Source organism: Rhagoletis zephyria, unplaced genomic scaffold (genome assembly GCF_001687245.7).
Source record: "Rhagoletis zephyria isolate East Lansing unplaced genomic scaffold, Rhagoletis_zephyria_1.1 Rzeph_scaffold_02458, whole genome shotgun sequence".
NCBI lineage: Eukaryota > Metazoa > Arthropoda > Insecta > Diptera > Tephritidae > Rhagoletis > Rhagoletis zephyria.
In genome coordinates this window covers 45,354-69,634 of record NW_016159542.1, presented here as the reverse complement: position 1 = coordinate 69,634, position 24,281 = coordinate 45,354, and the positions used below count along the sequence as shown (strand labels likewise).

Here is a 24,281-nt window from a genome sequence, read left to right as displayed (position 1 = left end):
TTGGTTTGCCACATAACATAATTGTAAATCAGACCCAGCAAGAACAGTGACGGTCACTTTCCTAGTAACGTGACCGTCACGCGTGCCCATTAAGTTCGGCACGTTTTGCTATCACATTCTTAATAGTGAATCAAAAATGCTCCCAGAAATTTTGTGTACGTGTGATTTTTCAAACCAAATAGTTTGCCTGCTTGCTCATATGAGAAAAGATTCGCTTGACTACTTACTCATATGCGAAAGATACCTCGCAAGAAAAAACAATAGATGGCACTCCAATCAAAAATTATTACATGTGTGTTAGTAACAGCATACAATTTGCGTTTGTGTTGGAGTTTCGGTCACGCTGGTTTAGCTGGGGAGATGAGCAAACTCACACTATCACACACATGCGCTTCCCTTCTTTCCTTCAAAGTCAAATAGTGAATTGGCAGGTCCCTGAAACTCGCCCTCTTGTGATTCACACACTTTTTTGGTGACAAAATCAAAGCTATTTTAAAAGTATTTAATTGAGTAGATAACCGTTTCAAAAGTTCTTCGATTAGGGTGATTAAACATTTTTGACAGTATTTTAAAATGCTTCTTAAGTCAAGTTTATCACACAGTTCATTAGCCTCTTCTGTAAAATTATTGGAAAAAATTTATTTGAAGGGGAAAATCGCCAAAAATCGCCAATGGCGATTTCCTAAATTTTTACGAGCAAATGTCCAAAAAAATCGCCAAATTGGCGCGAAATCGCCAAATTTGGACACTCTGGGATTGACTGATGCTTTGCTACAGTGTTGTCATCTTTAGATTTTCAAAAAGCACCAAAAACTTGGAAAAAAGCGTTTTACCACACTAAAAGCACCAAATTTTTTTGAATCAAGGGATGCTTTTTTCATAACATAATACCGAAATACTGCACATTACAACTGGTATATCTCGAGAAAGAAAAATCGAATCATATCAAACGAAAATGATGCCCTAATTAGAAATGAGCAAATAATTTGATGTTTTCATTATATAACTTCAAATATCGCTAAAAACCGTGCTTTTGGCACTTTGAGGTTAGGATATCTCAAAATTCTAGTGCTATAGCTATTGTGAGGCCAGATTTGGATTCAGCACCAAGAAACGATGTGTGGTAAAAAAAAAAACAAAATTTGTACAAATAATTAGAAAAGAAAAAAACAAATACTTTACTTACTTGCGTACTAGCATTTTCAATGCGAATAGAATTTAACAAGGTGGGTTTGCAACTTCAGCTTTTTATCAATCATGGTTGTATTTTAGTCCATTTAAATTTGTAGATTTTAGTAAATTCAGTGCTGCCACAACCTTAAATATTCCAAATTATTTCAGGTTTTAACTATCTCGAAGTAATTTTAGTTCAGAAAAAAGCACTAAAAAAGGCACTAGGCTCTAAATAATTTTTTTTGGCGTTTTAATTTTCAAAAAGCACTAAATCTAGTGGTTAAAGCTCCAAGTTGGCAACTATGCTTTGCTATCACTTCGGCAAAGCAAATCAAATCAGTTGCTGCTGAGACTTCACTGCGCACCTATTCGTATAACACACACACAAAATGTTTCGGGATGAAAGGGAAATAAATTTTTTATTGGTCGTAACCCAGAGATATTTTTTTCGTAAAACAAAATAATACATGCTTTTATTTGCCCCAAAAACATTAAAAATCGTATTAAACTTGATTTCGAATTTTGAACCCATTAACCTTTCGTGAATTGAAATACCAGTTACACCCAAAAGTTTTAAACTTTTTTTAATATTTTTATTGTGCTTTGTACCACGATTGTTTATTTTAAACTTTTTATTAAGAATTTCTAGAAAAATTTTAGGTATGCAGTTTTATAGCCCATTAAATTTTAGTGCAAATTTCAAGATGCTAGGAAATCGCGTTGATTTTTAGCAATTGACAATTACTTTTATATAGAAGAAAATTCCTAGCACCGTCAGCAAAAAAACATAAACATTAAATAAACAAAAGATAAATAGCCAAAACTGGTAACAATGTCACTTAATCTTATCAGCTGACCATACTTAAGTGCATATAACATATTTATAAATTTACTAGCAGAGCACCCGACGTCGTTCGGGGTAAACAAATCAAAATATAAAACAGTAATACAAATATTCAGTTCAGCATAACTTAAAGGAGACAAACTATTTTCTTTGTTTACATTAAGGCATCCTTAGGAGCCATACTTTTGGCTTTATCGTGCTATAACTAATATATATGGATTATCACTTGTACTAAAAATTTTATTCCATTATTAATATTAGATGGATTAAGGTAAGGATCAAGTTTCTAAATTAAAATTATTCTACTACGGTACATTCCGTTTAGCTGCCTATTCGATTAGCTGTTTTATTTAGCTGCACTTTTCTAGTAGAATGCTTAATTCGGAAGGAGTTTAATTCATTATGAACGAACCTTTTTCGTTTAACAGCATCGCGAGATTAAAAAAAGATTTAATCTTTCCATTTCAAAATAATTTAAAGACGGTAAGGTTTCAAAAAAAACACACAGGTATAAATATCCGAGTTATCTAATAGATAAATATATATACGTATATCCCCCTTTTACAAACTCATTTATATATACTTTACTCAGGACACCTCCCATATTTAGATACCTATGTATGAATACCAAATTTCAAGTTCATGTGACTTATGGTTCCCAATTTATGGCTGATTAAAAATTTCACGCCTACAGGATATGCCACGCCCCTTTTATAAACTCATTCATATATATCTTACTATTAGCACCTACCATGAATATGTCTGCGTACCAGATTTCAAGTTCGTGTGACATGGTTCCGTAGATATAGCTGATAAAAAATTCCACGCCTATGGGATGTGCCACGCCCCCTTTTACAAACTCGTTTACATATACCCTCCTATAAGCACCTACCATTGGTATGTCGCATACCAAATTTCAAGTTCGTGTGACTTATGGTTCCGAAGTTATAGCTGATAAAAAATTCGGCGCCTATGGGAAGTGCCACGCCCCCTTTTACAAACTCGTTTATATATACCTGCCATTGGTATGTCTGCATACCAAATTTCAAGTTCGTGCGACTTATGGTTCCGAAGTTATAGCTGATAAAAAATTCGGCGCCTATGGGATGTGCAACGCCTGCATACCAAATTTCAAGTTCGTGTGACTTATGGTTCCAAAGATATAGCTGATAAAAAATTCCGCGCCTATGGGAAGTGCCACGCCCCCTTTTACAAAACTCGTTTATATATACCATTCCATAAGCACCTACCATTGACATGTTTGCATACCAAATTTCAAGTTCGTGGGACTTATGGTTCCGTAGATATAGCTGATAAAAAATTCCACGCCTATGGGATGTGCCACGCCCCCTTTTACAAACTCTATTATATATACCCGCCTATAAGCATCTACCATTGACATGCAGCGTTGCCATTTTAGCCGTTTTCCGGCTAGATTTAGCCGGTTGCGACAGCAAACAGCCGGAAAAAATTCTATTTAGCCGGCAGCCGATTTTTTAGCCGTTTTGCAAAAAAAAATTAGCCGATTTTGCTCTTCGCCCTATTTTATTCAAATTCAAATATACAAGTTTTTAATTTTACAAATTTAGTGCTCCAAAATCTATTAGAAATGGCTAGTCTTATCTCTGAGAAAATTTTCATGTCGGACTGTGTTATATAAAATTGAAAAACAATCAGATAGTGAGCCGATTTCAATGTTTTTCGTTTTAAGCGAGTGACCCAAATACACATAAACTGGGACGCGTCATTTTAGCAGATTAAAAAGTTACAAGTTTTGATGAAATTTTGCAGAATTTTCATAATTTTTACACCAAGTGTGAAATCTGTTTGTAGTATATATTGTTTGTTAAGTAATGAGCTACATATTCATAAAAAATAATAATATATTAAGTAAACTAAAGAAAAATAGGCAAAACTTGCTTAAATTTTGCGTCCCAGTTTATATTTGGGAGAACGTAGGGGGAATTTTCTTCATAAAATTTTTGTTATGAATGTCTTAAATTTAAGTGTGAAGTTTTATTCGCTAGAAAATAAAAGAGCACGAATTTCGATGTGGAGCAAAACTCTCTGGGAAGACAATACATGGTGCAAAAATACTTTTTAAATTTTATAAAATAAAACTGCAGTAGTTTTCATCTTATGTGGATAATTCTTGTGACAAATACATAGTTTCGTGCTTATATTTTTGTATATATATTTTTAGCAGCACCACATCTTTATCAGAAAATTCCGAGAATCCAAAAATTGGTACTGTTACAAGTTGCAGGCATCATTTTAACTCGACCTCTTTCCTTTTTCACGGATAATGGTACATCTTTCAGAGGTTTAAAGATATTTTGCGTCAGCAATTTGTTATCAACCTACGTACCCTACCTCGGAAAAGCAAAAAACTTTATATTCGAACATTTGCTCAGGTGTACCGAATTCTGGCAGTTTGGAAACGCGCAACACTTTTAATATTTTCATCCAGCTCGAAATTTTTTTTCTACTTTTTTAAGAAACAAAAATTTTTCTGCTAGTGAATCTGGTGGTATGATTTTAGTTAAATGTCATAAACTTGTTAAAAGTAAAGTGGTCGGCAACAACAACGAATGTCAATAAATTAAACTACCTTCTGCTTGCACAGCTTTACGTGTTCATTTCTCAAAATATTGCCCTCCGACTAATCAAAAGTGCCATACTCTCAGCTAATATAGCAATTTTTCGGGCCAAAAAGCAACCTTCTGAAAATGATCCAATATTTATAAGAAGGCAAAATTGTTTAATAGAAAAGAAAGCGCCATAAGTTTGTAATTTATCTCTGTTTTTATATTTAAGTAATACAAACATGACTTCTGATGTAAAGCTATATTTAACGACAGTTTCCTTTGTTAAAGAAAAATAATATAAAAAAAAACTTTTTAATATACAACGCTTTTATAAATGGACTAAAAAGTAGAAAATAATATTTCTCAGTCCCATAGAATTTGTTTTGATAACGTTAAAATGACAAGGATAGGGTCACTATAACCTATAGTCACCATACAACTGATTATTCAGATATGGGGGTTTTACTTTAAAACTCCTTCATTTGAACGTCTATAACTGAACAATTTCGTGAACTAATTTCTAAGTAATCAAATAAAGTCTACTTAGAAAATAGCAAAGATCGGTGTTGTACGAGGTATCTATACACATCTTCCATACCACTGATTGTTTAGATACAAGTTTTGCCTTTATGTAGACAGCTAAAGCCATTGAATTGCGTAAGCGGTTTAAATATCGATCTTACACAGTAGTGAAAATCATTTAGATCGGTGCATTATAAGACCGATCTTCTACATAACCGATTCTTCAGATATGCGCTTATTTTTAATCGANAGTGCATTATAAGACCGATCTTCTACATCACCGATTCTTCAGATATGCGCTTATTTTTAATCGACTTCCAAAAAAGGAGTCAGTTCGTCGGAATACATTTTTCTTGTTGTGTATGTTACCGCATAACTTTGGACCACGTCAACCGATTTCGATAATTCTTTTTGCATCGGAAAGGTAGTGTCTCAGAGGTGGTCCCATACAGTTATATATACATACATATATTTTTATATGGGAATTGAAGTCGGTTTTGTTTTTTGTTTAAAAATTACTTGTATATGACTCTTCTATGTATGCAGTGTATATAAACATTTTGTTTAGCTCCAAGCAACTAATTTAAATTCAGTAAATGGTTGAAGTATAATTTTTTGATGCTCATGAAAGTATGAAGCCTTCGGCGTAGATAAAGACGGCACCACCCTTTACTTGTTCATAGTTAATTTACTAACATTTATGTATTTTTAATTTGGTCATAATTTCCCCATACTGTAATTATTGTGCAGATAGTATATGCAAGCACCTGCGCTCTCCCACATCATTAGTATAGGCACTTGTGCCATTTCCTGAGCTTCAACGATCATATTTTTTCACCCGTACATACATATTTACATATATGTATGTATGTATATTTATTGTGTCAAATTGCCCACGCTCGTAAATATAAAATCGAAGAAAGTTGAAGTTATTGTGCATAATTATCCGACAAAAACCCGAAAAAATCAGACAGACTATGTAGATAAGCAAAAAGAAATCATAAATCAACAGAAGCTCAGCTCAGCGTTATTTGCATGAAGTTGTACGCCAACTTATTGAACTCAAAATTTAGTTATGCTACACTATCGACGTCAACTGCGCTTTGTGGCAAATAAATATGTTCAATGATGATGGACCCATCATGAGTGAGTGATACAGTGGCAGCATTAGGAGTTTTACGTAATTTTTGAATTGCATGTATGTAGATATTTTGTTATGGTAATTTTTTAGAGGCCGTTACTAGCAACAGTGATTGTGCGTGATGTTCATGAAATTTCAAATGGCAGACAAAAGCGCGCTTTCGATTGCATTTTTGTCATTAAGTGCGTCTCATAAGATACGAATGGGGGAGTCACCGGAAAAACAAAAATTCGATATGATTTAATCGTTATTTTGGGATAGAGTATATGGAATTTAATTTTGTTAATATTTGCTTGGTAATTTTTTTAAACATTTTTACCCTCCAACTGCCATTTTTACGGTGCAAGATACTTGAAAGCATGATAAAAATATAGTAAGGTAGAACCGCTGAGAGTCACTTTTAAAATTCTTGACGTTTCCAAACAATTTAATTTTTAAATTTTCTCACAAACTCACACACACATTTTCATTTTCAATCTCAAGCAACAACAATTTCGAACAATTTCATTTTTTTATTTTCACATTTATATGATTTTAAAATGTTGGCAAACTTCAAAAAAAAATCATGGCCGACAAATTGAGAGAACGGTTATACCTTGCTATGTTTTTATCATGCTTGAAAGTCTTTCGTAAGACAATTAAAAGACAGTAGGCAACATAGCTGAAATATTAGATCTGATCCAATACTTATCGTGCAAAGTCCTGTAAAAATGTCAAATAGCAAAATTACTCTCTGAAGTGAGAGTAAAAAGTGAGTAACAACAAAAAGTACGGGAACAAAAAAAGCATTTTTCCTGTAAAAACGTCAACCAGTGATCACTTGATACTTTTCGTGATTTTACCAGAAGAAAAAGTTTGGGTAAAATCTGTGAACTTCATTCTCTACACAACTCTCCAAAAATCGCTCTCATTTACAGGATTTTGGAGGAATTGGGAGTACTGGATCATTTTTCCTGTAACTTCCTTGCCAACTTTCTTGGTCAAAAGCGTTTGTGATTTAAAGCACTTGTATATCATTTTGCTCGCGCTGGCCGGTGGCTCAAAACTGGCATTTAGTGTTCACAATTCACTGGAGCCTTAATTTATCACCCAATTTGTTTAATTTTTTTCAATGAAAGCTAATGAAATTAGAAAAAGTTTGCAACGTAAAAAAATTTTCACCAAAGTATTTTTTTTTTGGTTTTTAGAAAAATTTTGGATATGCAATCTTATAGATCATTAAACTTCGAGAGTTCGGGTTGATTTTTAATAATATCGCAAACCCTTTTACTTATTTTCCATTTATGTAAATAGCATGTAGATGTGCTCGAAATGTTAGCGAAAATTTAATGACCTATAAAACTCCATACCCAACATTTTTGTAAGAACTAAATTTCATTTTTTTTTTTTAATTTTGATGAAATATTTTTTACAACAATACAAATTATTTTTGTGAACATTTTTTTCGTTTTCTGGGAACCCTTCAATTGTTTTCAACTAGTTTTTATTATATAGCATTTATTAACTGGAACAGGAGAATCGATTTTCCTCAAAAATGCTAATTTTTCTGCATTTTCTGGTAAAAAATTAATACAAACAAACAAAAATTCAAAAATCGGGCTCAACTGGTCTCTTGCAAATTTTATTAGCTTTCGTCTAAAAATAATTAATCAAATTTAGTGAAAAACGAAGGCTCTAGTGAATTCTGAACACTAAATGCCAGTTTTAAATCACTGTGCGTTGCACCAATAATCGCAATGGCCGAGCGAGCAAGCACTGGCCTGTCATTTGGGAGATCGGCACGGCGGCTTTTGTTTGTTTTATTAATTTAATTTAACTTTTTTAATGTAAATTTCTTTTAATTATTCGATTTTTTAATTATCAGAAACTTATTTTGTAGGTACTCTTATTTTTATAAGTTTTTTCTTTTTCAATTTAATTTTTAGATTATATTGTTTCCAAAAGAAGAATATTTTTTTAAAGTTTAATTAATTTTTTTAAATTTAATTTTCAGAAAATTATTTTTTTTCTTTTTATAATTATATTTTTTCTTTTTAATTTCATTTTCTTCCAAATTTTAGATTTTATTGTTTTAAAGAGAAAAATATTTTTTGAGTTTTATTCAATTTTTAGGAAGTTATTTCATTTTTTTCGCTTTTATTTATACTATTTTGAAAAGAAAAATACATTTTTTTAGGAACATATTTATATTTATTTATACTTTTAATTCAATTTACTTTTTCTTTTAGATTNGACGAATTGGGGAGTCACCGGAACAACAAAAATTCCATATGATTTAATCGATATTTTGAGATAAAGTATATGGAATTTTAGTTTTTTTAATATTTGCTTGGTAATTTTTTTAAAGATTTTTAACCCCCAACTGCCATTTTTACGGTGCAATTTTGGTTAAGATACTTGAAAGTCTTTCGTAAGGCAATTAAAAGACAGTAGGCAGTATAGCTGAAATATTAGCTCTGATCCAATATTTATCGTGCAAAGTCCTGTAAAAATGTCAAATAGCAAATTTACTCTCTGAAGTGAGAGTAAAAAGTGAGTAACAACAAAAAGNAGAAATGTCCAGTTAATTAACTTGTTAAAACCAGGGTGTATTTAGTGGGTTAAATTTGTCTACTTTAAAACAAGAAATACGTTTAACTACTGGTTGGGCTACTGGGCCTTGTTAGGCTCATTTGGATGTCAGCAACTTTCTTCCTTGGTTAATTTGTTGATTTATGAAATAATTCCGAAAAATTTATATGTGATATCTTCGACTTAAAAAGTAGTATCAATTTTGGGTATTGAATGAAAATAATATTTTTTAATTTTTTAAGTCTCCATAGAGGCTTCTGGCCTTTGGTGGCCGCATTGCGACACGCCTTAACCGACTCCAATCGGAACCAAAATTTATATGTANATGTGTTTAATTTTTTTCAATGAAAGCTAATGAAATTAGAAAAAGTTGCAACGTAAAAAAATTTTCACCAAAATATTTTTTTTTTGTTTTTAGAAAAATTTTGGATATGCAATCTTATAGATCGTTAAACTTCGAGAGTTCGCGTTGATTTTTAATAATATCGCAAACCCTTTTACTTATTTTCCATTTATGTAAATAGCATGTAGATGTGCTCGAAATGTTAGCGAAAATTTAATGACCTATAAAACTCCATACCCAACATTTTTGTAAGAACTAAATTTATTTTTTTTTTAATTTTGATGAAATATTTTTTAGAACATTACAAATTATTTTTGTGAACATTTTTTTCGTTTTCTGGGAACCCTTCAATTGTTTTCAACTAGTTTTTATTATATAACATTTATTAACTGGAACAGGAGAATCGATTTTCCTCAAAAATGCTAATTTTTCTGCATTTTCTAGTAAAAAATTAATACAAACAAACAAAAATTCAAAAATCGGGCTCAACTGATCTCTTGCAAATTTTATTAGCTTTCATCTAAAAATAATTAATCAAATTTAGTGAAAAACGTAGGCTCTAGTGAATTCTGAACACTAAATGCCAGTTTTAAATCACTGTGCGCTGCACCAATAATCGCAATGGCCGAGCGAGCAAGCACTGGCCTGTCATTTTTTGTTTGTTTTATTAATTTAATTTAACTTTTTTAATGTAAATTACTTTTAATTATTAGATTTTTTATTTATCAGAAACTTATTTTGTAGGTACTCTTACTTTTATAAGTTTTTTCTTTTTCAATTTAATTTTTAGTTTAAATTGTTTCCAAAAGAAGAATATTTTTTTTTAATTTAATTAATTTTTTTAAATTTAATTTTCAGAAAGGTATTTTTTTCTTTTTATAATTATATTTTTTCTTTTTAATTTGATTTTCTTCCAAATTTTAGATTTTATTGTTTTAAAGAGAAAAATATTTTTTGAGTTTTATTAAATTTTTAGGAAGTTATTTAATTTTTTTCGCTTTTATTTATACTATTTTGAAAAGAAAAATACATTTTTTTGGGAACTTATTTATATTTATTTATACTTTTAATTCAATTTACTTTTTCTTTTAGATTTTCTTTGTTTTAAATAAAATTATAGTATAAAAACTAAAACCTCGCTATTATAATTTCCATTCGTACTGTCAGCAGGTATGTAACTTGAGAATAGAAATCGCTGCATCTTTTAGGTGCATCAATATTACATAGTTACATTCCGAGCTAATAAAAGGGAGGTAAAAAGAACCAAATTTTTTTAATAATTGTTGAAGTTTTAGAAAGTTATTTTAATAATTTTTTAATTCAAGTTTTTCAAGTTGGCTGAAATGTCCAGTTAATTAACTTGTTAAAACCAGGGTGTATTTAGTGGGTTAAATTTGCCTACTTTAAAACAAGAAATACGTTTAACTACTGGTTGGGCTACTGGGCCTTATTAGGCTGACATCCAATGTCAGCATAACAAATGCTCATTCGTCTTTGCATTGCAGCTATTTGGTCGGTGGATAAATATCGTAGTACACCATGTGAAAAAAAGTATTTAAATTGAAAAAATAAAGATTAATGCGACTTTCTTCCTTGGTTAATTTGTTTGCGTCCATAGCATCGATCCATCTCTTGCTAGGCCCAAAAAGCACCGTTTGGGCTGCTGAGTTAAGCATGTATTAAAAGTTGGTATCACATACAAATACATTTTGATCACTTAGAAGTTTTTTGAAAATTAACAATGGACGTGTTCTGATTGCACGCGTTGTTGTGTACTTCTAATAAACCCAACAGTTGAGTGTTAGATGATAGTAATATCTTTCTGATCTTTTAGGACAACATTTTGTGTGTACCTTTGACAGTTGAATTTGACAGCAAATGTATCTAACCGTTCAGAAGACGCATAACGTCACTCACTAGTCACTAATTTTTTTTAGCAACAGTTAACGACAACTGCTGCGCCTTCTGAACCTACTCCATATTTCACATTTTTAAGACCAAATAGTTAAAAACAATCAAATTAGCTGCTCTACTGCTACTATTTAGTTATTGTGAATTTACTTGATAAAAGTGGCATTAATTTAATTGATTTATGAAATAATTCCGAAAAATTTATATGTGATATCTTCGACTTAAAAAGTAGTATCAATTTTGGGTATTGAATGAAAATAATATTTTTAATTTTTTAAGTCTCCATAGAGGCTTCTGGCCTTTGGTGGCCCCATTGCGACACGCCTTAACCGACTCCAATCGGAACCAAAATTTATATGTAGTATCTTCGACTATGGCAGTATCGATTTTGGGTATTAGATGAAAAAAAAATGAATTTTTATTTTTTGAGTCTCTATAGAGGAATATGAACTTTGCCCACTGTGCGACACGCCTTAACCGTCCCCAATAGGAATCAAAATTTGTATGTGATACCTGTGATTGTGCTATTACCGATAGAGGGGGTGAGACTGAAAAAAATCGTTCATGTGATTTTTAAGGACCACCCTAATATATATATACTAAGAAAACAATTTTTGACCTTTACAAATGCATCATTTAAAAGATTTCACGGTTTTTGTTTGCCACGGGCGGCAATATGCCTATAGCGCAAGCACTTAAGAGCCATTAACTGAACTATCTTAAAGTATATTTAAATCATTAGTTAAACTTAACTACAGAAATTTCTATAGCATTTTCTGTAGTTAAGTTTAACTAATGATTTAACTATACTTTAAAATATATAAGTTAATGGCCCTAAGGTTAATTAATTACCTTCTGCCTTGAATAATCACTCAATTATACACGTTAGTTCAATGACAATTTTATTATGTAAAAATGTAGACGACCTTAGCCGTATTTAAGGGGAAATGGAGTTAAAATTGTTTTAACATTGATTAATAAAATTTTCACAAATGCCGCCGATGTTTCCGTTGTCGAATCGATTTTAGAAACAAATTTAAGTTTTTTGAATGGAACACAAATGTTTTTATAACAGCCGGATTCTGCGGATAAAAATACTTAACGTTTGTTTTTTAATTTTTGACTAGAATGTATTTCTGACTAATTGGTTTTGGATTTTTAAATAGGTGGCAACACCCTTCAAAAATCTTTAAGAAATTTGGTTTTCCAAACATTCTAGTTGGACGTACATACTAAAATAGTTATGAAGTTTTTAATTAAAGTGTTGAATTTCTAAACAGGTGGCAACCCTCCTCAAAAGTTATTCAAGATAAAGTTTTCTTAAACATTTCTCGTTGGAAACCAATATTCAAACATTACATTTGCTTTGTTAAATATATTGATTTTGAATTTGTAAACAGGTGACCCGCTTCAAAAATTACGACTTCAAGTTCAGATGCAGTTTCATATCCATTAATTAAGTTTAATATATTTTTATCACTTTTTAGCGACTCCGCCAAATAATACAAAGTTTTTTGAAGATATGAAAATTTTGAAAAAATTTCGCTTACGTTTGTTTTTGGCGGTTAGGACTCGATATACATATGTAAATATAAAAATGTCAAAGGAAAATTAATTTTTAATGTGACTTTTTGTTTTTAATTTGTGTTACTCAAGTAAGTTTTACGTGATATCAGTTTTTTTCCATATAGAAAAACAAGGCGTTATTAAGCAAAAAAAGCACTGCCTTCAATGCGTATATACACATTTAGGAGAACAGTTAATTTCTTCATGATCCAATGATCGGAGCACTGGCACAGGGCGGCAAATTTTGAAAGGAGGAAAATTTTGAAACATAAATTCCGATAAGTGCAGGCTTATTTATTTAGTTTAGTTTGATAATAATTCAAACTAATTCGGTAATTGACTATCAACTGGACCTAAAACTTTACCATAAAAACTTATTTTACTCAAACACCACTTTTTGCAACGCCCTGTTATGTTATTCAGCTCTTTTCGACATTGATCAGCTGTGTATATATTCGCAATTAACTCTGATGCTTTCACTTTACCACTAGGTGAGGGTGAAAATTCCTCAAGTGTACCCGCTTAACATTTTATTTTGTCCAATTAGGCTACAACCCCACTAAATCGTAGTGTTAGTGAACCTCTTTGAAATCTATAGGTACGCCGGGTTGTCAAGAAACAGGGGATTCAAAACTCCATTTTTTACAGTGGGCAGGAATATCAAAATTTTCGTAAGATTTACTAGAGTGGCTCAATATTAGTTTTCTGTGTCCACCTTAGAAAGCGTTTACCATAAGATTTCCGATAAAAATAATAATTGGAGTCAACAAAATTTACCGACCAATTTACGAGCATATTATTATTTTTTACATCAGGCGTATTAAATTCAAATAAAAAATCATTTTTTATTTAAACTGATTTCGGGAAACTGGCTATTAGTCTAAAATTTTTGAGTTTTATTGAGTTTTAAGAATATTTTTATGTTTTTATGTCAATGGGTTAATTTTAATTGCTTTTGAAGTATCATGGAACGAAAGTTTGACTTTTTCCAATAAAAATATGCCCGAAAATGGAAACGAAATAATTGACAGTTGTACAGAAGGTTTTTTGAAGGTTTTGAATAATTTTTTTTTTAATATTTCATGTAAATGTCAGATAAAAGGGCGGCGTTGTTCACATGCCGCCTGTTCGATAAAAAATGGTTCACGCGGTCCAAAGTTATTAGATAAATGCATAAAAAAATATTCCGACGAATTGATACCTCCTCCTTTTTTTTGAAGTCTGCTAAAAAGCTAATTAAGTATAAATAATTAGGTATAAATCTCTTAAACAGATCAAAATATTTTCAATACAAATCACGAGCTATGTAATTCACTTGGTACTGCGCCACTGCTTTTTGCGAACGACTTATAGGATTAGTCGGTGATTTTACTATAACTAATCTCTTTTATTAAAACTACTTTCACTTCCCTACGTGCAAGTCGCTTTCTTTTAAAATATTCATGAACCCAAAATAATGTACANACAACTAAATATGCACCAAATGTATTTCCCGTCATTATTTTGTTATCAGTTGCAGATTTATTTTATAAAAACTTAATGTGAGATCATTTCGGTGAAAAATCATGAGATACATATGGGCATTAAATTTGTTTTTCTTTGTTAAATTTATGAGATAACCTGCCGAAAGCTTTCCATGGGCTTCTCTAAAGGTCACTTTGATGTTTTGCGAAGAACTGCAGTTATCGCGTAACCTCCCCGTTCTGTTCTAATTCATCGACAAAATTCCCAGGTTTCTCACATCGCACAGTGTGTCCCTAGGGGGACGAAATTCATTCAAGGATTTCTAGAAAAGGGTAACCCATTATCATGAAGGATATCCCCATAGCTCTGACTGAAAAGATTTTTATGTTCTACATTCTATTGTAGGGTGTTGCAGTGTTCAAACAAATTTTAGTTCATTTTCTATACTTTTTGAAAAACCTATCAATGTGCAATGTGTGATTTTCTGTCAATTTTTAATAATGGTTCATATTTCTAGTGGTATTTATTACATCTACTGTACTAAAATAAACTTTGGACTATGACGGATGTTGTGAAAATGGCTTTCGAAAAATTAAAAAGTGTATATTTCTTTATTATTTTACGCCTTTGAAGGATCGAAAGTAACATCTCACCTCATGTCACTGAGCTAGATTTTATATATATTTTATCAGCATAACTTGTGTTCATGTAAATATGAATTTTATACAGCACACTAAAGTAAAACTAAATATTTGTTTTTTTATTTTTTATTTGAGAGCGTATTCACTATTTGACAAGTTTAGAAATTTTCAGAGAATGTCAAAAGGTCGGTAAACGTTATGTGAATGTTCCCCTCTATAGCTTTCTTAAGCCAGATTTTAAGCTACTGAAAGAGAAACGAAGAGCTAAGTCAGCATCTTAAAATAATTAAATAATTTTGCCAACCTACCTTGTTGCACACGACACGCTATGCCTTTTTTGGCTTTTGATAATACCACCTAGGAATATATCTTAAAACCGCTGGTCCAACGAGGCATAGATCTGTCCGCTGTCGGGTGCATCGAAACTATGCTCCATGAACATGATATCGCAACTTCCCTAGGCAATAGAGGGTGCCCACAGGGAGGTGTTCGTTCTGCTCTACTCTGGTATCTCGTCGTGGTTGACCAAGTGAAAGTCAAGAAAGTGGTTATGATGCTGTTGGTTATGCGGACGACCTAGTAATTATTGTGACGCGAAAATTCGGCTGCACTATATCAGATGCTATGAGTGCAGCTCTGCGCGTGGTATCAAACTGGTGTGTCAATGAGTAACAGTAAAAAGGCTGTACTGGTACCGTTTACAAGAAGGTTACCCTTGAAAAAATAGTGCTTGAGTACTCTGACACAATCAAATATATCGCGGTTACCCTGGTGACCTTTTCGGTCGAACATGGGGTCTAATCTCCTAACCAACAGAACGGCTATACACAAATATGGTCCATCCGATTGTTACTCATACCTCCATAGTCTGGTGGCCAAAAATGCTACAAAAAACTGCCATTTCACGTCTGAACAAACTCTAAAGGATGGCTTTACTGGCGGTGATAGGAGCTTCTTCTTCACTCCATAGTTTTGTCCATGCAGCAGCAGCTTCGAGGAATTTGCAAATGCAAAATTCTGACAGTACTCTTAAACACATGATACAACACAAAGGTATTTTGAGCAAAATACCAGGTCTAGAAATCTGCTAGTTCTCCGACGATTTCGTAAAGGAAATTTCAGGTCAAAATTCCAGACCGAGATATCTGGTCAAATGGTTTACCAGAACTAGGCGCAAAGCTTTCTATTGTAAAGGGTACTAGGTCCAGGTGCAGGCCGTGGTACTAGCAAACTCAATTTTTGCGAAACGGAACCTTGAGAAGGGTTTAAAAGGCGCATTTCTAGTTATCTTTTAAAACAGGCAGGCGGTCGTAAGGGCACTCTCCAATACGATGATCACCTTCAGGCTCGTCAAGGAGTGCTTTGACACTATCCAACTCTTGACAGCAAAGAATCTGGTATTACTATGCTGGGTACCAAGACACCGCGGACTCGTGGGTAATAAGGCCGCCAACGAATTGGCTAGGGAAGGCTCGTCATCTGTAGTTGTGGGGCCGGAACCATTTTGTGGACTCAGTTGGTCCCCCTTGAGGCTTATAATAGAATCGTGAGTAAAATTCCAGATAGAGGGTATTTAATATTAGCCCTAGATTTGTATATACAATTATAACATAACAGTATTATTAGTTTGACAATTTTTCTAATTCCAAGCATTTGAGAAAACGAGCATTTTAACCGTTTTACTTATCTCTATCAACGAAGCGACCTCCTAATGAACATATCTATGTATGTATAGTCGTAAGATTAATTGTAAGCTAATGCACATTGACTGCCCAGCTTTGTTGACGGACCACTTGAACCATCTATGGCAGGTACTTATTAAAAGGAAAGTAACTATTTTCAAGAGCTTTTTTATGCACCTACATACAAACAGATGTAGACGAGCATAATGATTTTTTTGATTTCTGTTAAGATGTGTTGCTTCCGATTTTTATTGCTTCTTTTGTTTTGGTTTTCTCATTTTTATTTCATTATGTTTTATAACTTTTTTTTGTTATATTTGCTGCACTGGCACTAATAAGTAGTTATGTATGTAGATTATTCATCTATTCGTGACAATCGCCCTGAACTTTACATATGCAGACATACATTATTTGGGTGAACTTAGCATAGAACCCAATAGGAATAGCTGGGTTGAAGTTCGAATGGTTAGCTCTTTTTACTTCTAAGGTCGTTTTACATCGACCAGGTGGAGGCTAATTCGACTGGGAAGTTCTGAAGTGTACCATGACTTTAGTCTGGCTGCTGAAACTTTATTCTCAATGAAGGCAAACAAATTTTCTTTGCTATATTTGAAAGTTTTCAACTCGGAAAAAATGTATTTTCAAATTTTATCTGTTGCAAACAAAAATTGTTTTGCCTACAATTGGAAATAACATTTTTTTTTTTAATAATTCTATTGCAATAATCGAAATTTCTAGCTTCAATTTATTGACAACGGGATGGCACATTGGGGGATCAGAACTGAGATCTGATGGGTAGGCACTAGAACAGGGTACTTGAGGTCAATGGACTTTGAAAGACAAAAAAATTGTCTTCTCGGGACAAGAACATGGATATATGGAAATTTTTACTAGCAGAAACTAGCAGATGTCAAAATTAATATAAAAAAAACTCGCGCCTAATATTTTCAATTGTCAAATACACAGATCAGCTGTTAACTTGCTAGTTTCTGCTAGTTTTGATTTCCTTTATTATTTATTTATTTCGCTCTCTGTGAGCGTAATTCGCTCAATTTTCCCATTCTTCTCCTTCTTCCTGATAATTATCTGCTAGAAAAGAAACAAAGCTAAAGATGGGCACCCTAGTCTACAGCAAACGATTTTTCTGATACGGTCTATTGCGCATACATATTCTCTCATGTATGTATAAAATACTAAATATAATGCCTAGATGTTTCCAATTGACTGTTCATGTGATATAACAATCATAACCGAAGTGTTTCTTATGCTAATTTAATGATTGACCAAATTACTGAATGAAAAGCGGCAAGCGACCAAAAGCATCTCGCAGCTGTTTTAATATGGAATTAATCATTTTAAATTGATTTCATTGAATTTGGTTTTAGTATTTACATATTTTTGTTTTGACTTTGCCCCGCATTTCTATATAATTCATAAACTATTTAGTATACATACATATACAATATACAATATCTGTGTCGTACCATTTGTCTCAATTTAAATGTTGTATTTATTTCTAAAGCGTTGAAAAGACTTTTCTGCGATAAAAAGATAAAAAATAGCGCATGTCATAGCCAAATAAGCAGTTATATAAAGCGTTGCTAAGGACGGGGATTTTTTCTTACTTTCGATTGCACGCAGAGAACTTTTAACAATTAATAAAAAACAAATTTAATGTTTGGTGCCAAATGTTTTTACCACCTGCGTCCAGCAAAATTACTATACTAGCTTAATACAGGGGGAAGCTCAACATAGCGGGACGTACAGAGAAGGTAACATAAAAGAGTTGATTTAGATTTTAGTGCCTGTCCTCATCCAGATCCCTGATGGTCTGTTGTGATTCCATTTTGGCTTGATTCCGATCTTGTACCTAAAAATTAAACCAATTATAAAGATTTATGAAACACTATAAATCGCAGCCCTTTGCCAAACTTAAGTCTAACAGATAATGGAAAATGTTTTGCTGTATACATCGTCGTCTCAGTTCAGCTACGGCTGTGTAATGGAAGCTCTACAGCTGCGGCAGTATTCGTTGGCAGAAAATTACATTCCGTTGACATATGTATATCCCCATTCGGAATCCAGATGACCTCAACGTAGCCTAATGCGCGGGCGTTCCACGGAGTGATGGGCTCGGGACCTTTCATTATTTAACCTGAGCCAGGTATCAAGCTACTCTATAAGCTGGTACATCCGCCCATATTTTTCATCCAGTTTAACGTACATATCGATGGCTGAGTGGAAGATCGACCTATCTCGGCAACCAGTTCGAAAACGCTCTATCTCAAAAAACTTTTCAAGAANAGTTGGCAGAAAATTACATTCCGTTGACATATGTATATCCCCATTCGGAATCCAGATGACCTCAACTTAGCCTAAAGCGCGGGCGTTCCACGGAGTGATGGGCTCGGGACCTTTCATTATTTAACCTGAGCCAGAAGTAGGTATCAAGCTACTCTATAAGCTGGTACTTCCGCCCATGTTTTTCGTCCAGTTTAACGTACATATGTGGTACTTATTTATAAAACTATATCCACATCGAAAGAGGTACTCACGACCATAAGGGACGTACACACCCTTCATTGCCAGTTCGTCTGTTTCGCAGTTACTCGATATATCCATTTGACTCGATACCCATATCACATTAATCATTAAAAATATTTGGTATATATTTTAGGGGTTTGAAGAGGGTTGCCACCTGCTTAAAACGTTAAATTCAATTTTGGCGATTTATTGCCATGAGGGATCTATAGCAATACACGGTGAACCTCAAGCAGTGTTAGGTATTATCAAAATGTGGCCAACTGCAACTTTCAGGAAGTCATTCGAAATTACTCAGACCTCAAGACTTCAAGATTAGAAATCACCGCTGCTCCTCTTTTCGATTGGGTCATATTTCAAGAAAATTTTGCTTGAGCGAGGGTGCCTAGATGGACTGAATATCAAATACTGGATACAATTTCGAGAATAATAAATGTTGCTAGTCAAGACTAGGATCTACAAATAGCTTTTTTTGATTGTCCTCAGTTAAAATAATGCAAAAATATATGTATGTACATTAGGGCGGGTCGAAAATTTAATGTTTCGGAAATCCCTTGTTAATAGTGAAATTATATTGTATCATGAGGTTAACAACAAGCCTGTAAATAAAATATTAATCGTTTGTTTTAGTTGCAAGAGCCTACAATCGATGCACATTGGCCGAATAACACGGATTAGTGTTAAAAATTATTGAATCCGTTAACGCGAACGACAAAGCTGAATATCATTTTCGGCTTGCCTTTAATTTCTGGTCACTCTCAAACCTTTTTTTTTTCAACACAATTTTTCGGCAAAATTGTTAGGTTGATCATTGCACTGCACAGTGGTTCAGCTTGTATGGAAGGTTGGTAATNCACAATCGATGCACATTGGCCGAATAACACGGATTAGTATTAAAAATTATTGAATTCGTTAACGCGAACGACAAAGCTGAATATCATTTTCGGCTTGCCTTTAATTTCTGGTCACTCTCAAACCTATCTTTTTTCAACACAATTTTTCGGCAAAATTGTTCTGTTGATCATTGCACTGCACAGTGGTTCAGCTTGTATGGAAGGTTGGTAATGAAAATGGGTGAAATCGGTTCAAAACTGCGTTTGCCTTCCATATGACGGTATTTTTGGAAATAAACTGGATTAACGGCCATATCGTCGAATTGGCGAGTCCTCAAAAGGTATTTTAAAGACTAGTGCATTTACCTACAGTCACTTTTCACATAATGCAATTATGTAACGAAAGTATTTATATTTAAATATTTATTGCGCGTCCCCAAGTTTTATTTAACGATGAATTTAGAAACCGCGCAAAATGTGTTTCTGCAGTGNAAAACTGAATTAACGGCCATATCGTCGAATTGGCGAGTCCTCATAATGGCGAGTCCTCATAATGCAATTATGTAACGAAAGTATTTATATTTAAATGTTTATTGCGCGTCCCCAAATTTTATTTAACGATGAATTTAGAAACCGCGCAAAATGTGTTTCTGCAGTGACTATTGAAACCATTCCGCTTCAATTATCAAGAATGAATAAAATAACTAAAAAGAGGCGTTGCTCACCCTAATTTTATTTTGGTATTGCATGGGGTGTTCGATTATTCGGCTTTTTTTAAAAACCGGTTTTCGTGTTATTCGAAAAATTGCAATTTGGAATCGGACAAGCCGGTTTTATTTTACATAAAAATATTTTTTATTTAGAAAAGAGCAGAGTAAAACTAGATAATTTTTGTTTTAGAACAAATAAAATTCAGCGAAAATTTTAAGTTTGCTCTTGTTTTACATTTTTCTTTTATTTTTTCTAATTTTTCGACTTTGAGTATTGATCGTTCAGCAGCAGCCGAGTGTTTCAATGTGCCTACTTCTACTCGGGAGGTCCATGGTTCAATTTCTGGCTCCGGCAACATTAAAAAGGCGAACCTCCGAGTTTACTTCTTGGGAGCTGCAGCAAAGTTGTTGATCTCTCCATTTAAGGGTCTCCCTTAAACTGGATATAGTCTTGAGCTTCGAAACACTCAAAACTTTTTATGGAGAGGTCAAGATTTGTATTAACTGAAAAAATCAGTTTGTTCGAAAAAAGCCGGTTTATTCGATCTTCGAAAAATCAAGATTTCAAATAAAAACCCACCTATGTATATCCAAAAAACCGCCGGAAAACGGTTTTATTTACTTATCAAACAGTTCCTATCCATGGACAATCCGTGTTTGACTTCATTCTACTACGATTTTGAAAACTGACCAAATCGGCGTGACCTTTATACCTACATTATATAAACATTTGAAAACGTTGAAATTTTTTAATTAAATCTCGCCAAATTTTTTTATATTTTTTCACATGGTTACTGAAGTAATATTGAAACTCATCGTTATCGTTTCTGTAAGTTTTTCTAAATATCTCGAGAGCTTGTAGTCTTATTGAAAAATTGTATATGAACGTGAGATACTAAATTTAATAACCATTAAATTGATAAATCGTCTTGTTCATAACAATTATAGCATTCCTTAAATATTGCCAGCCAAAGTTTCATTTTAAAAATTCATACACTTACGATCAATTGCGCGTGATAAAGATAAGTTTCAAAGTTATCCTTAATGGCCAATTGTTATTGGCTTCTATCAAATGCCTTTTATTTTCCTCTGTACAAAATAGCCTAATGACGAACTAATCCAAAAGAGGGATTGAACCGCTGAATTGAAGCGACACAATTTTTCATTCGGTTAACGTCCCTGGTAAAAATTACTCTAGTAATGTTATAATTTTTCATTCGATTTGCTTACATTATTCCATTATTAACTTTATTAGGAACTATCTTGGCGCATAATAACAGTTTGTTGCTTTAATATAGAAAAGCCATATCTGATATTTTGTTACCTTAAATAATAATTAAAAAAATTATGAAAATTTAAGTTTTTTATTTAAAAGTTTAAGAAAAGCATTTTTTTATTACAGACCGCAACTAACTCAAATTATATTAAGTTTCATTTGGTAATCACCATCTTTTATACACAATCTTATTTTTCAAGGAAAATGAGTTACGGCGTTTCTATAATTAAGAAAACGAACAAATATGTACCCCAAAAAAAGGTACAATATCTCAATAAATGGAACATTTTGTATCAAACAGCAAATATAATGTGTTGGTCAACACCCAGCAAAAGCTTGGAAAGGCGTTAAGAGTTGGCTGCCATCTCCGCACGCTTCCTATGAATTGGCACCTCCGGAAATAAGTAAACATTTACGGTTATTGACATACATACATACATACATACTTACAGATACTTATGTACAGTGGAGGCTCCCATAGACGAACGATCTAGTAAGCGGACATCTGTTTTAAGCGGACACGTTCTTGGGAACGGATTATTTGTGATTTTTCCGAAACAAAATGCTCTCCCATACAAATGTTTGCCTTTTCGTTGCCCATCTTCTTGCTGTTGCTTGGGCAATGAGATGGTAATATTTTGAGTTATATATTGAATGTCAAATATTATTTTTAATTATAAACCCCATATGTCCATTTTTCAATTTGAATTTTAATATTATTTTTCACTAAATTCTAATAAGCGGACATATCACAAAGGCGGAGAAAAAGTAGGTGACCATCGATGTCCGCTTATGGGAGCTTTCACTGTATGTACTCCGATGTTTAACTACTTGCATGCCTATGGCCTTCCTTTTGCACTTTCTAATATTTACCGTTAGTACAATTCTAAGTGATGAATACAAATGTATGTTAATCGCACTGGCGTATTTAGAAAACGGTTGAGGGGGGACAAGATACATGTACATATGAATTTTTTACAATGTGTATAATTTTTATTGTTGTCAGATTAGTTTCCAGGAAGTGGAAATTTGATTAAGCAAAAAAAGAACTTGTATCAGAGTTTTTTATTTTTTTTTATTTGCATACATACAAAGCGTTAAGAAGCGTACCGCTCTCTTGCCCCTGGCCAAATACCTGTTTCTTATCTTTGATGATAAATATTGTACACCAACCTAGGCCAAATATCCCGCCAGTTTCCAATGAGTAGAAACTGGACGCATACAAACGATTGGTACCAGCAAAGGCTTTTGGAACCGATTTTACCTAATGCGGCATTGAAAAAAGCGATTACGCACTTTACTGTAGTCTTTATTGTAAGGCAAAACGCATACATCCATAAAGGGCATTTTGCTACTACCATGCACACTGTATATTTTGTTCGAAAAAAGGTAATTACTTTACATTATTCGACATTACATGTCAACTAACTAGTAACTAACTACTTTTGGACATAGAATATCAATAAAAAAAACATTTTTAAATTTTTTCATTCATTTTTATGTTGTTTTACATTTTTATTATTTTTTATTTATGTAGAATACATTGCATATTTTTTTATTTCTTCACATATTCTGCAGACACAACATCAAAATGGTAATATAAAATTCCGAACTTCATTTTATTTGTCCTGAATTCGAAAAAGAATTTGGGAAGTGCAGAAAAAACGTATTCAAACAAGTTTTTGTATGAGGACTTTCAAATAGGAAATTGTTAAAAAAACAAACTCCCGATTGCGTTTGCATGACTTCTGCACGACTTAACAACTCACTTTATTAAAAAAATACGCACATGCAAGAGCACCAACCCAACTCGTTTTAAAATTGCTGTGCATGCTTTGTATACATACATATACTTTCTTAATTACATATGAAAAAGCACCCGAGACGTGCAAAACGCTATCCGTGTAGTGAATAATGCTTCATTTTAATACGGGCGTATTTGAATTGAATATTTCCATTATACCTAGTGTATGTATAATGGAAACACTTGTTAACACTTTTCACTTGATTTAAATACGAAAATTTTTAATCGTTAATCAAATCAAAATTTTTTATTCTTACAACGCCTTGTTTGCAAACAAGGAAGTTGACATGAAATGGTCAGAAAAGCAACACTGAGGCTTCGACCCGGCGGGGAAAATACAAATGAATGTAGATATTTCTCGGTCCAGTGAGCATATACTTAATTAGAATTTAGTTTTCGATGGCTATACAAAAGAATTCATAGTTGAAGAAATTGGGTTGAATTAGCTGCTTAACTTGGAGGAGGCCAGAACACGTAGACCCAATCAGATGCACATTGTGATACCACATGGATGTTACTCCTTAAAATAGTTCGTAGAGTCTACGAACCTTATATAGATACAAATAGAGTAAGAACTACGGCCAGCTAAAGATTTTACACATTTTAAAATAAATAACGGGGCTAGCTATTGTATGTGCTCTTTTCTTGGCCATAACTGTCCTAAGCAGCTC

General features: G+C 32.9%; 1 protein-coding gene across 1 annotated transcript in view; it reads right to left on the bottom strand.

Moving 5' to 3' along the window:
• The window catches only part of CtsL2 (Cathepsin L2), a 26,615-nt gene extending 3,462 nt beyond the window's left edge, over nucleotides 1-23,153 (bottom strand). Inside the window, 1 exon segment of the mRNA XM_017621430.1 lies at nucleotides 23,071-23,153. Within this exon segment, the coding sequence (XP_017476919.1) occupies nucleotides 23,071-23,153 (83 nt within the window).
• Nucleotides 23,154-24,281: the final 1,128 nt, after the last annotated feature.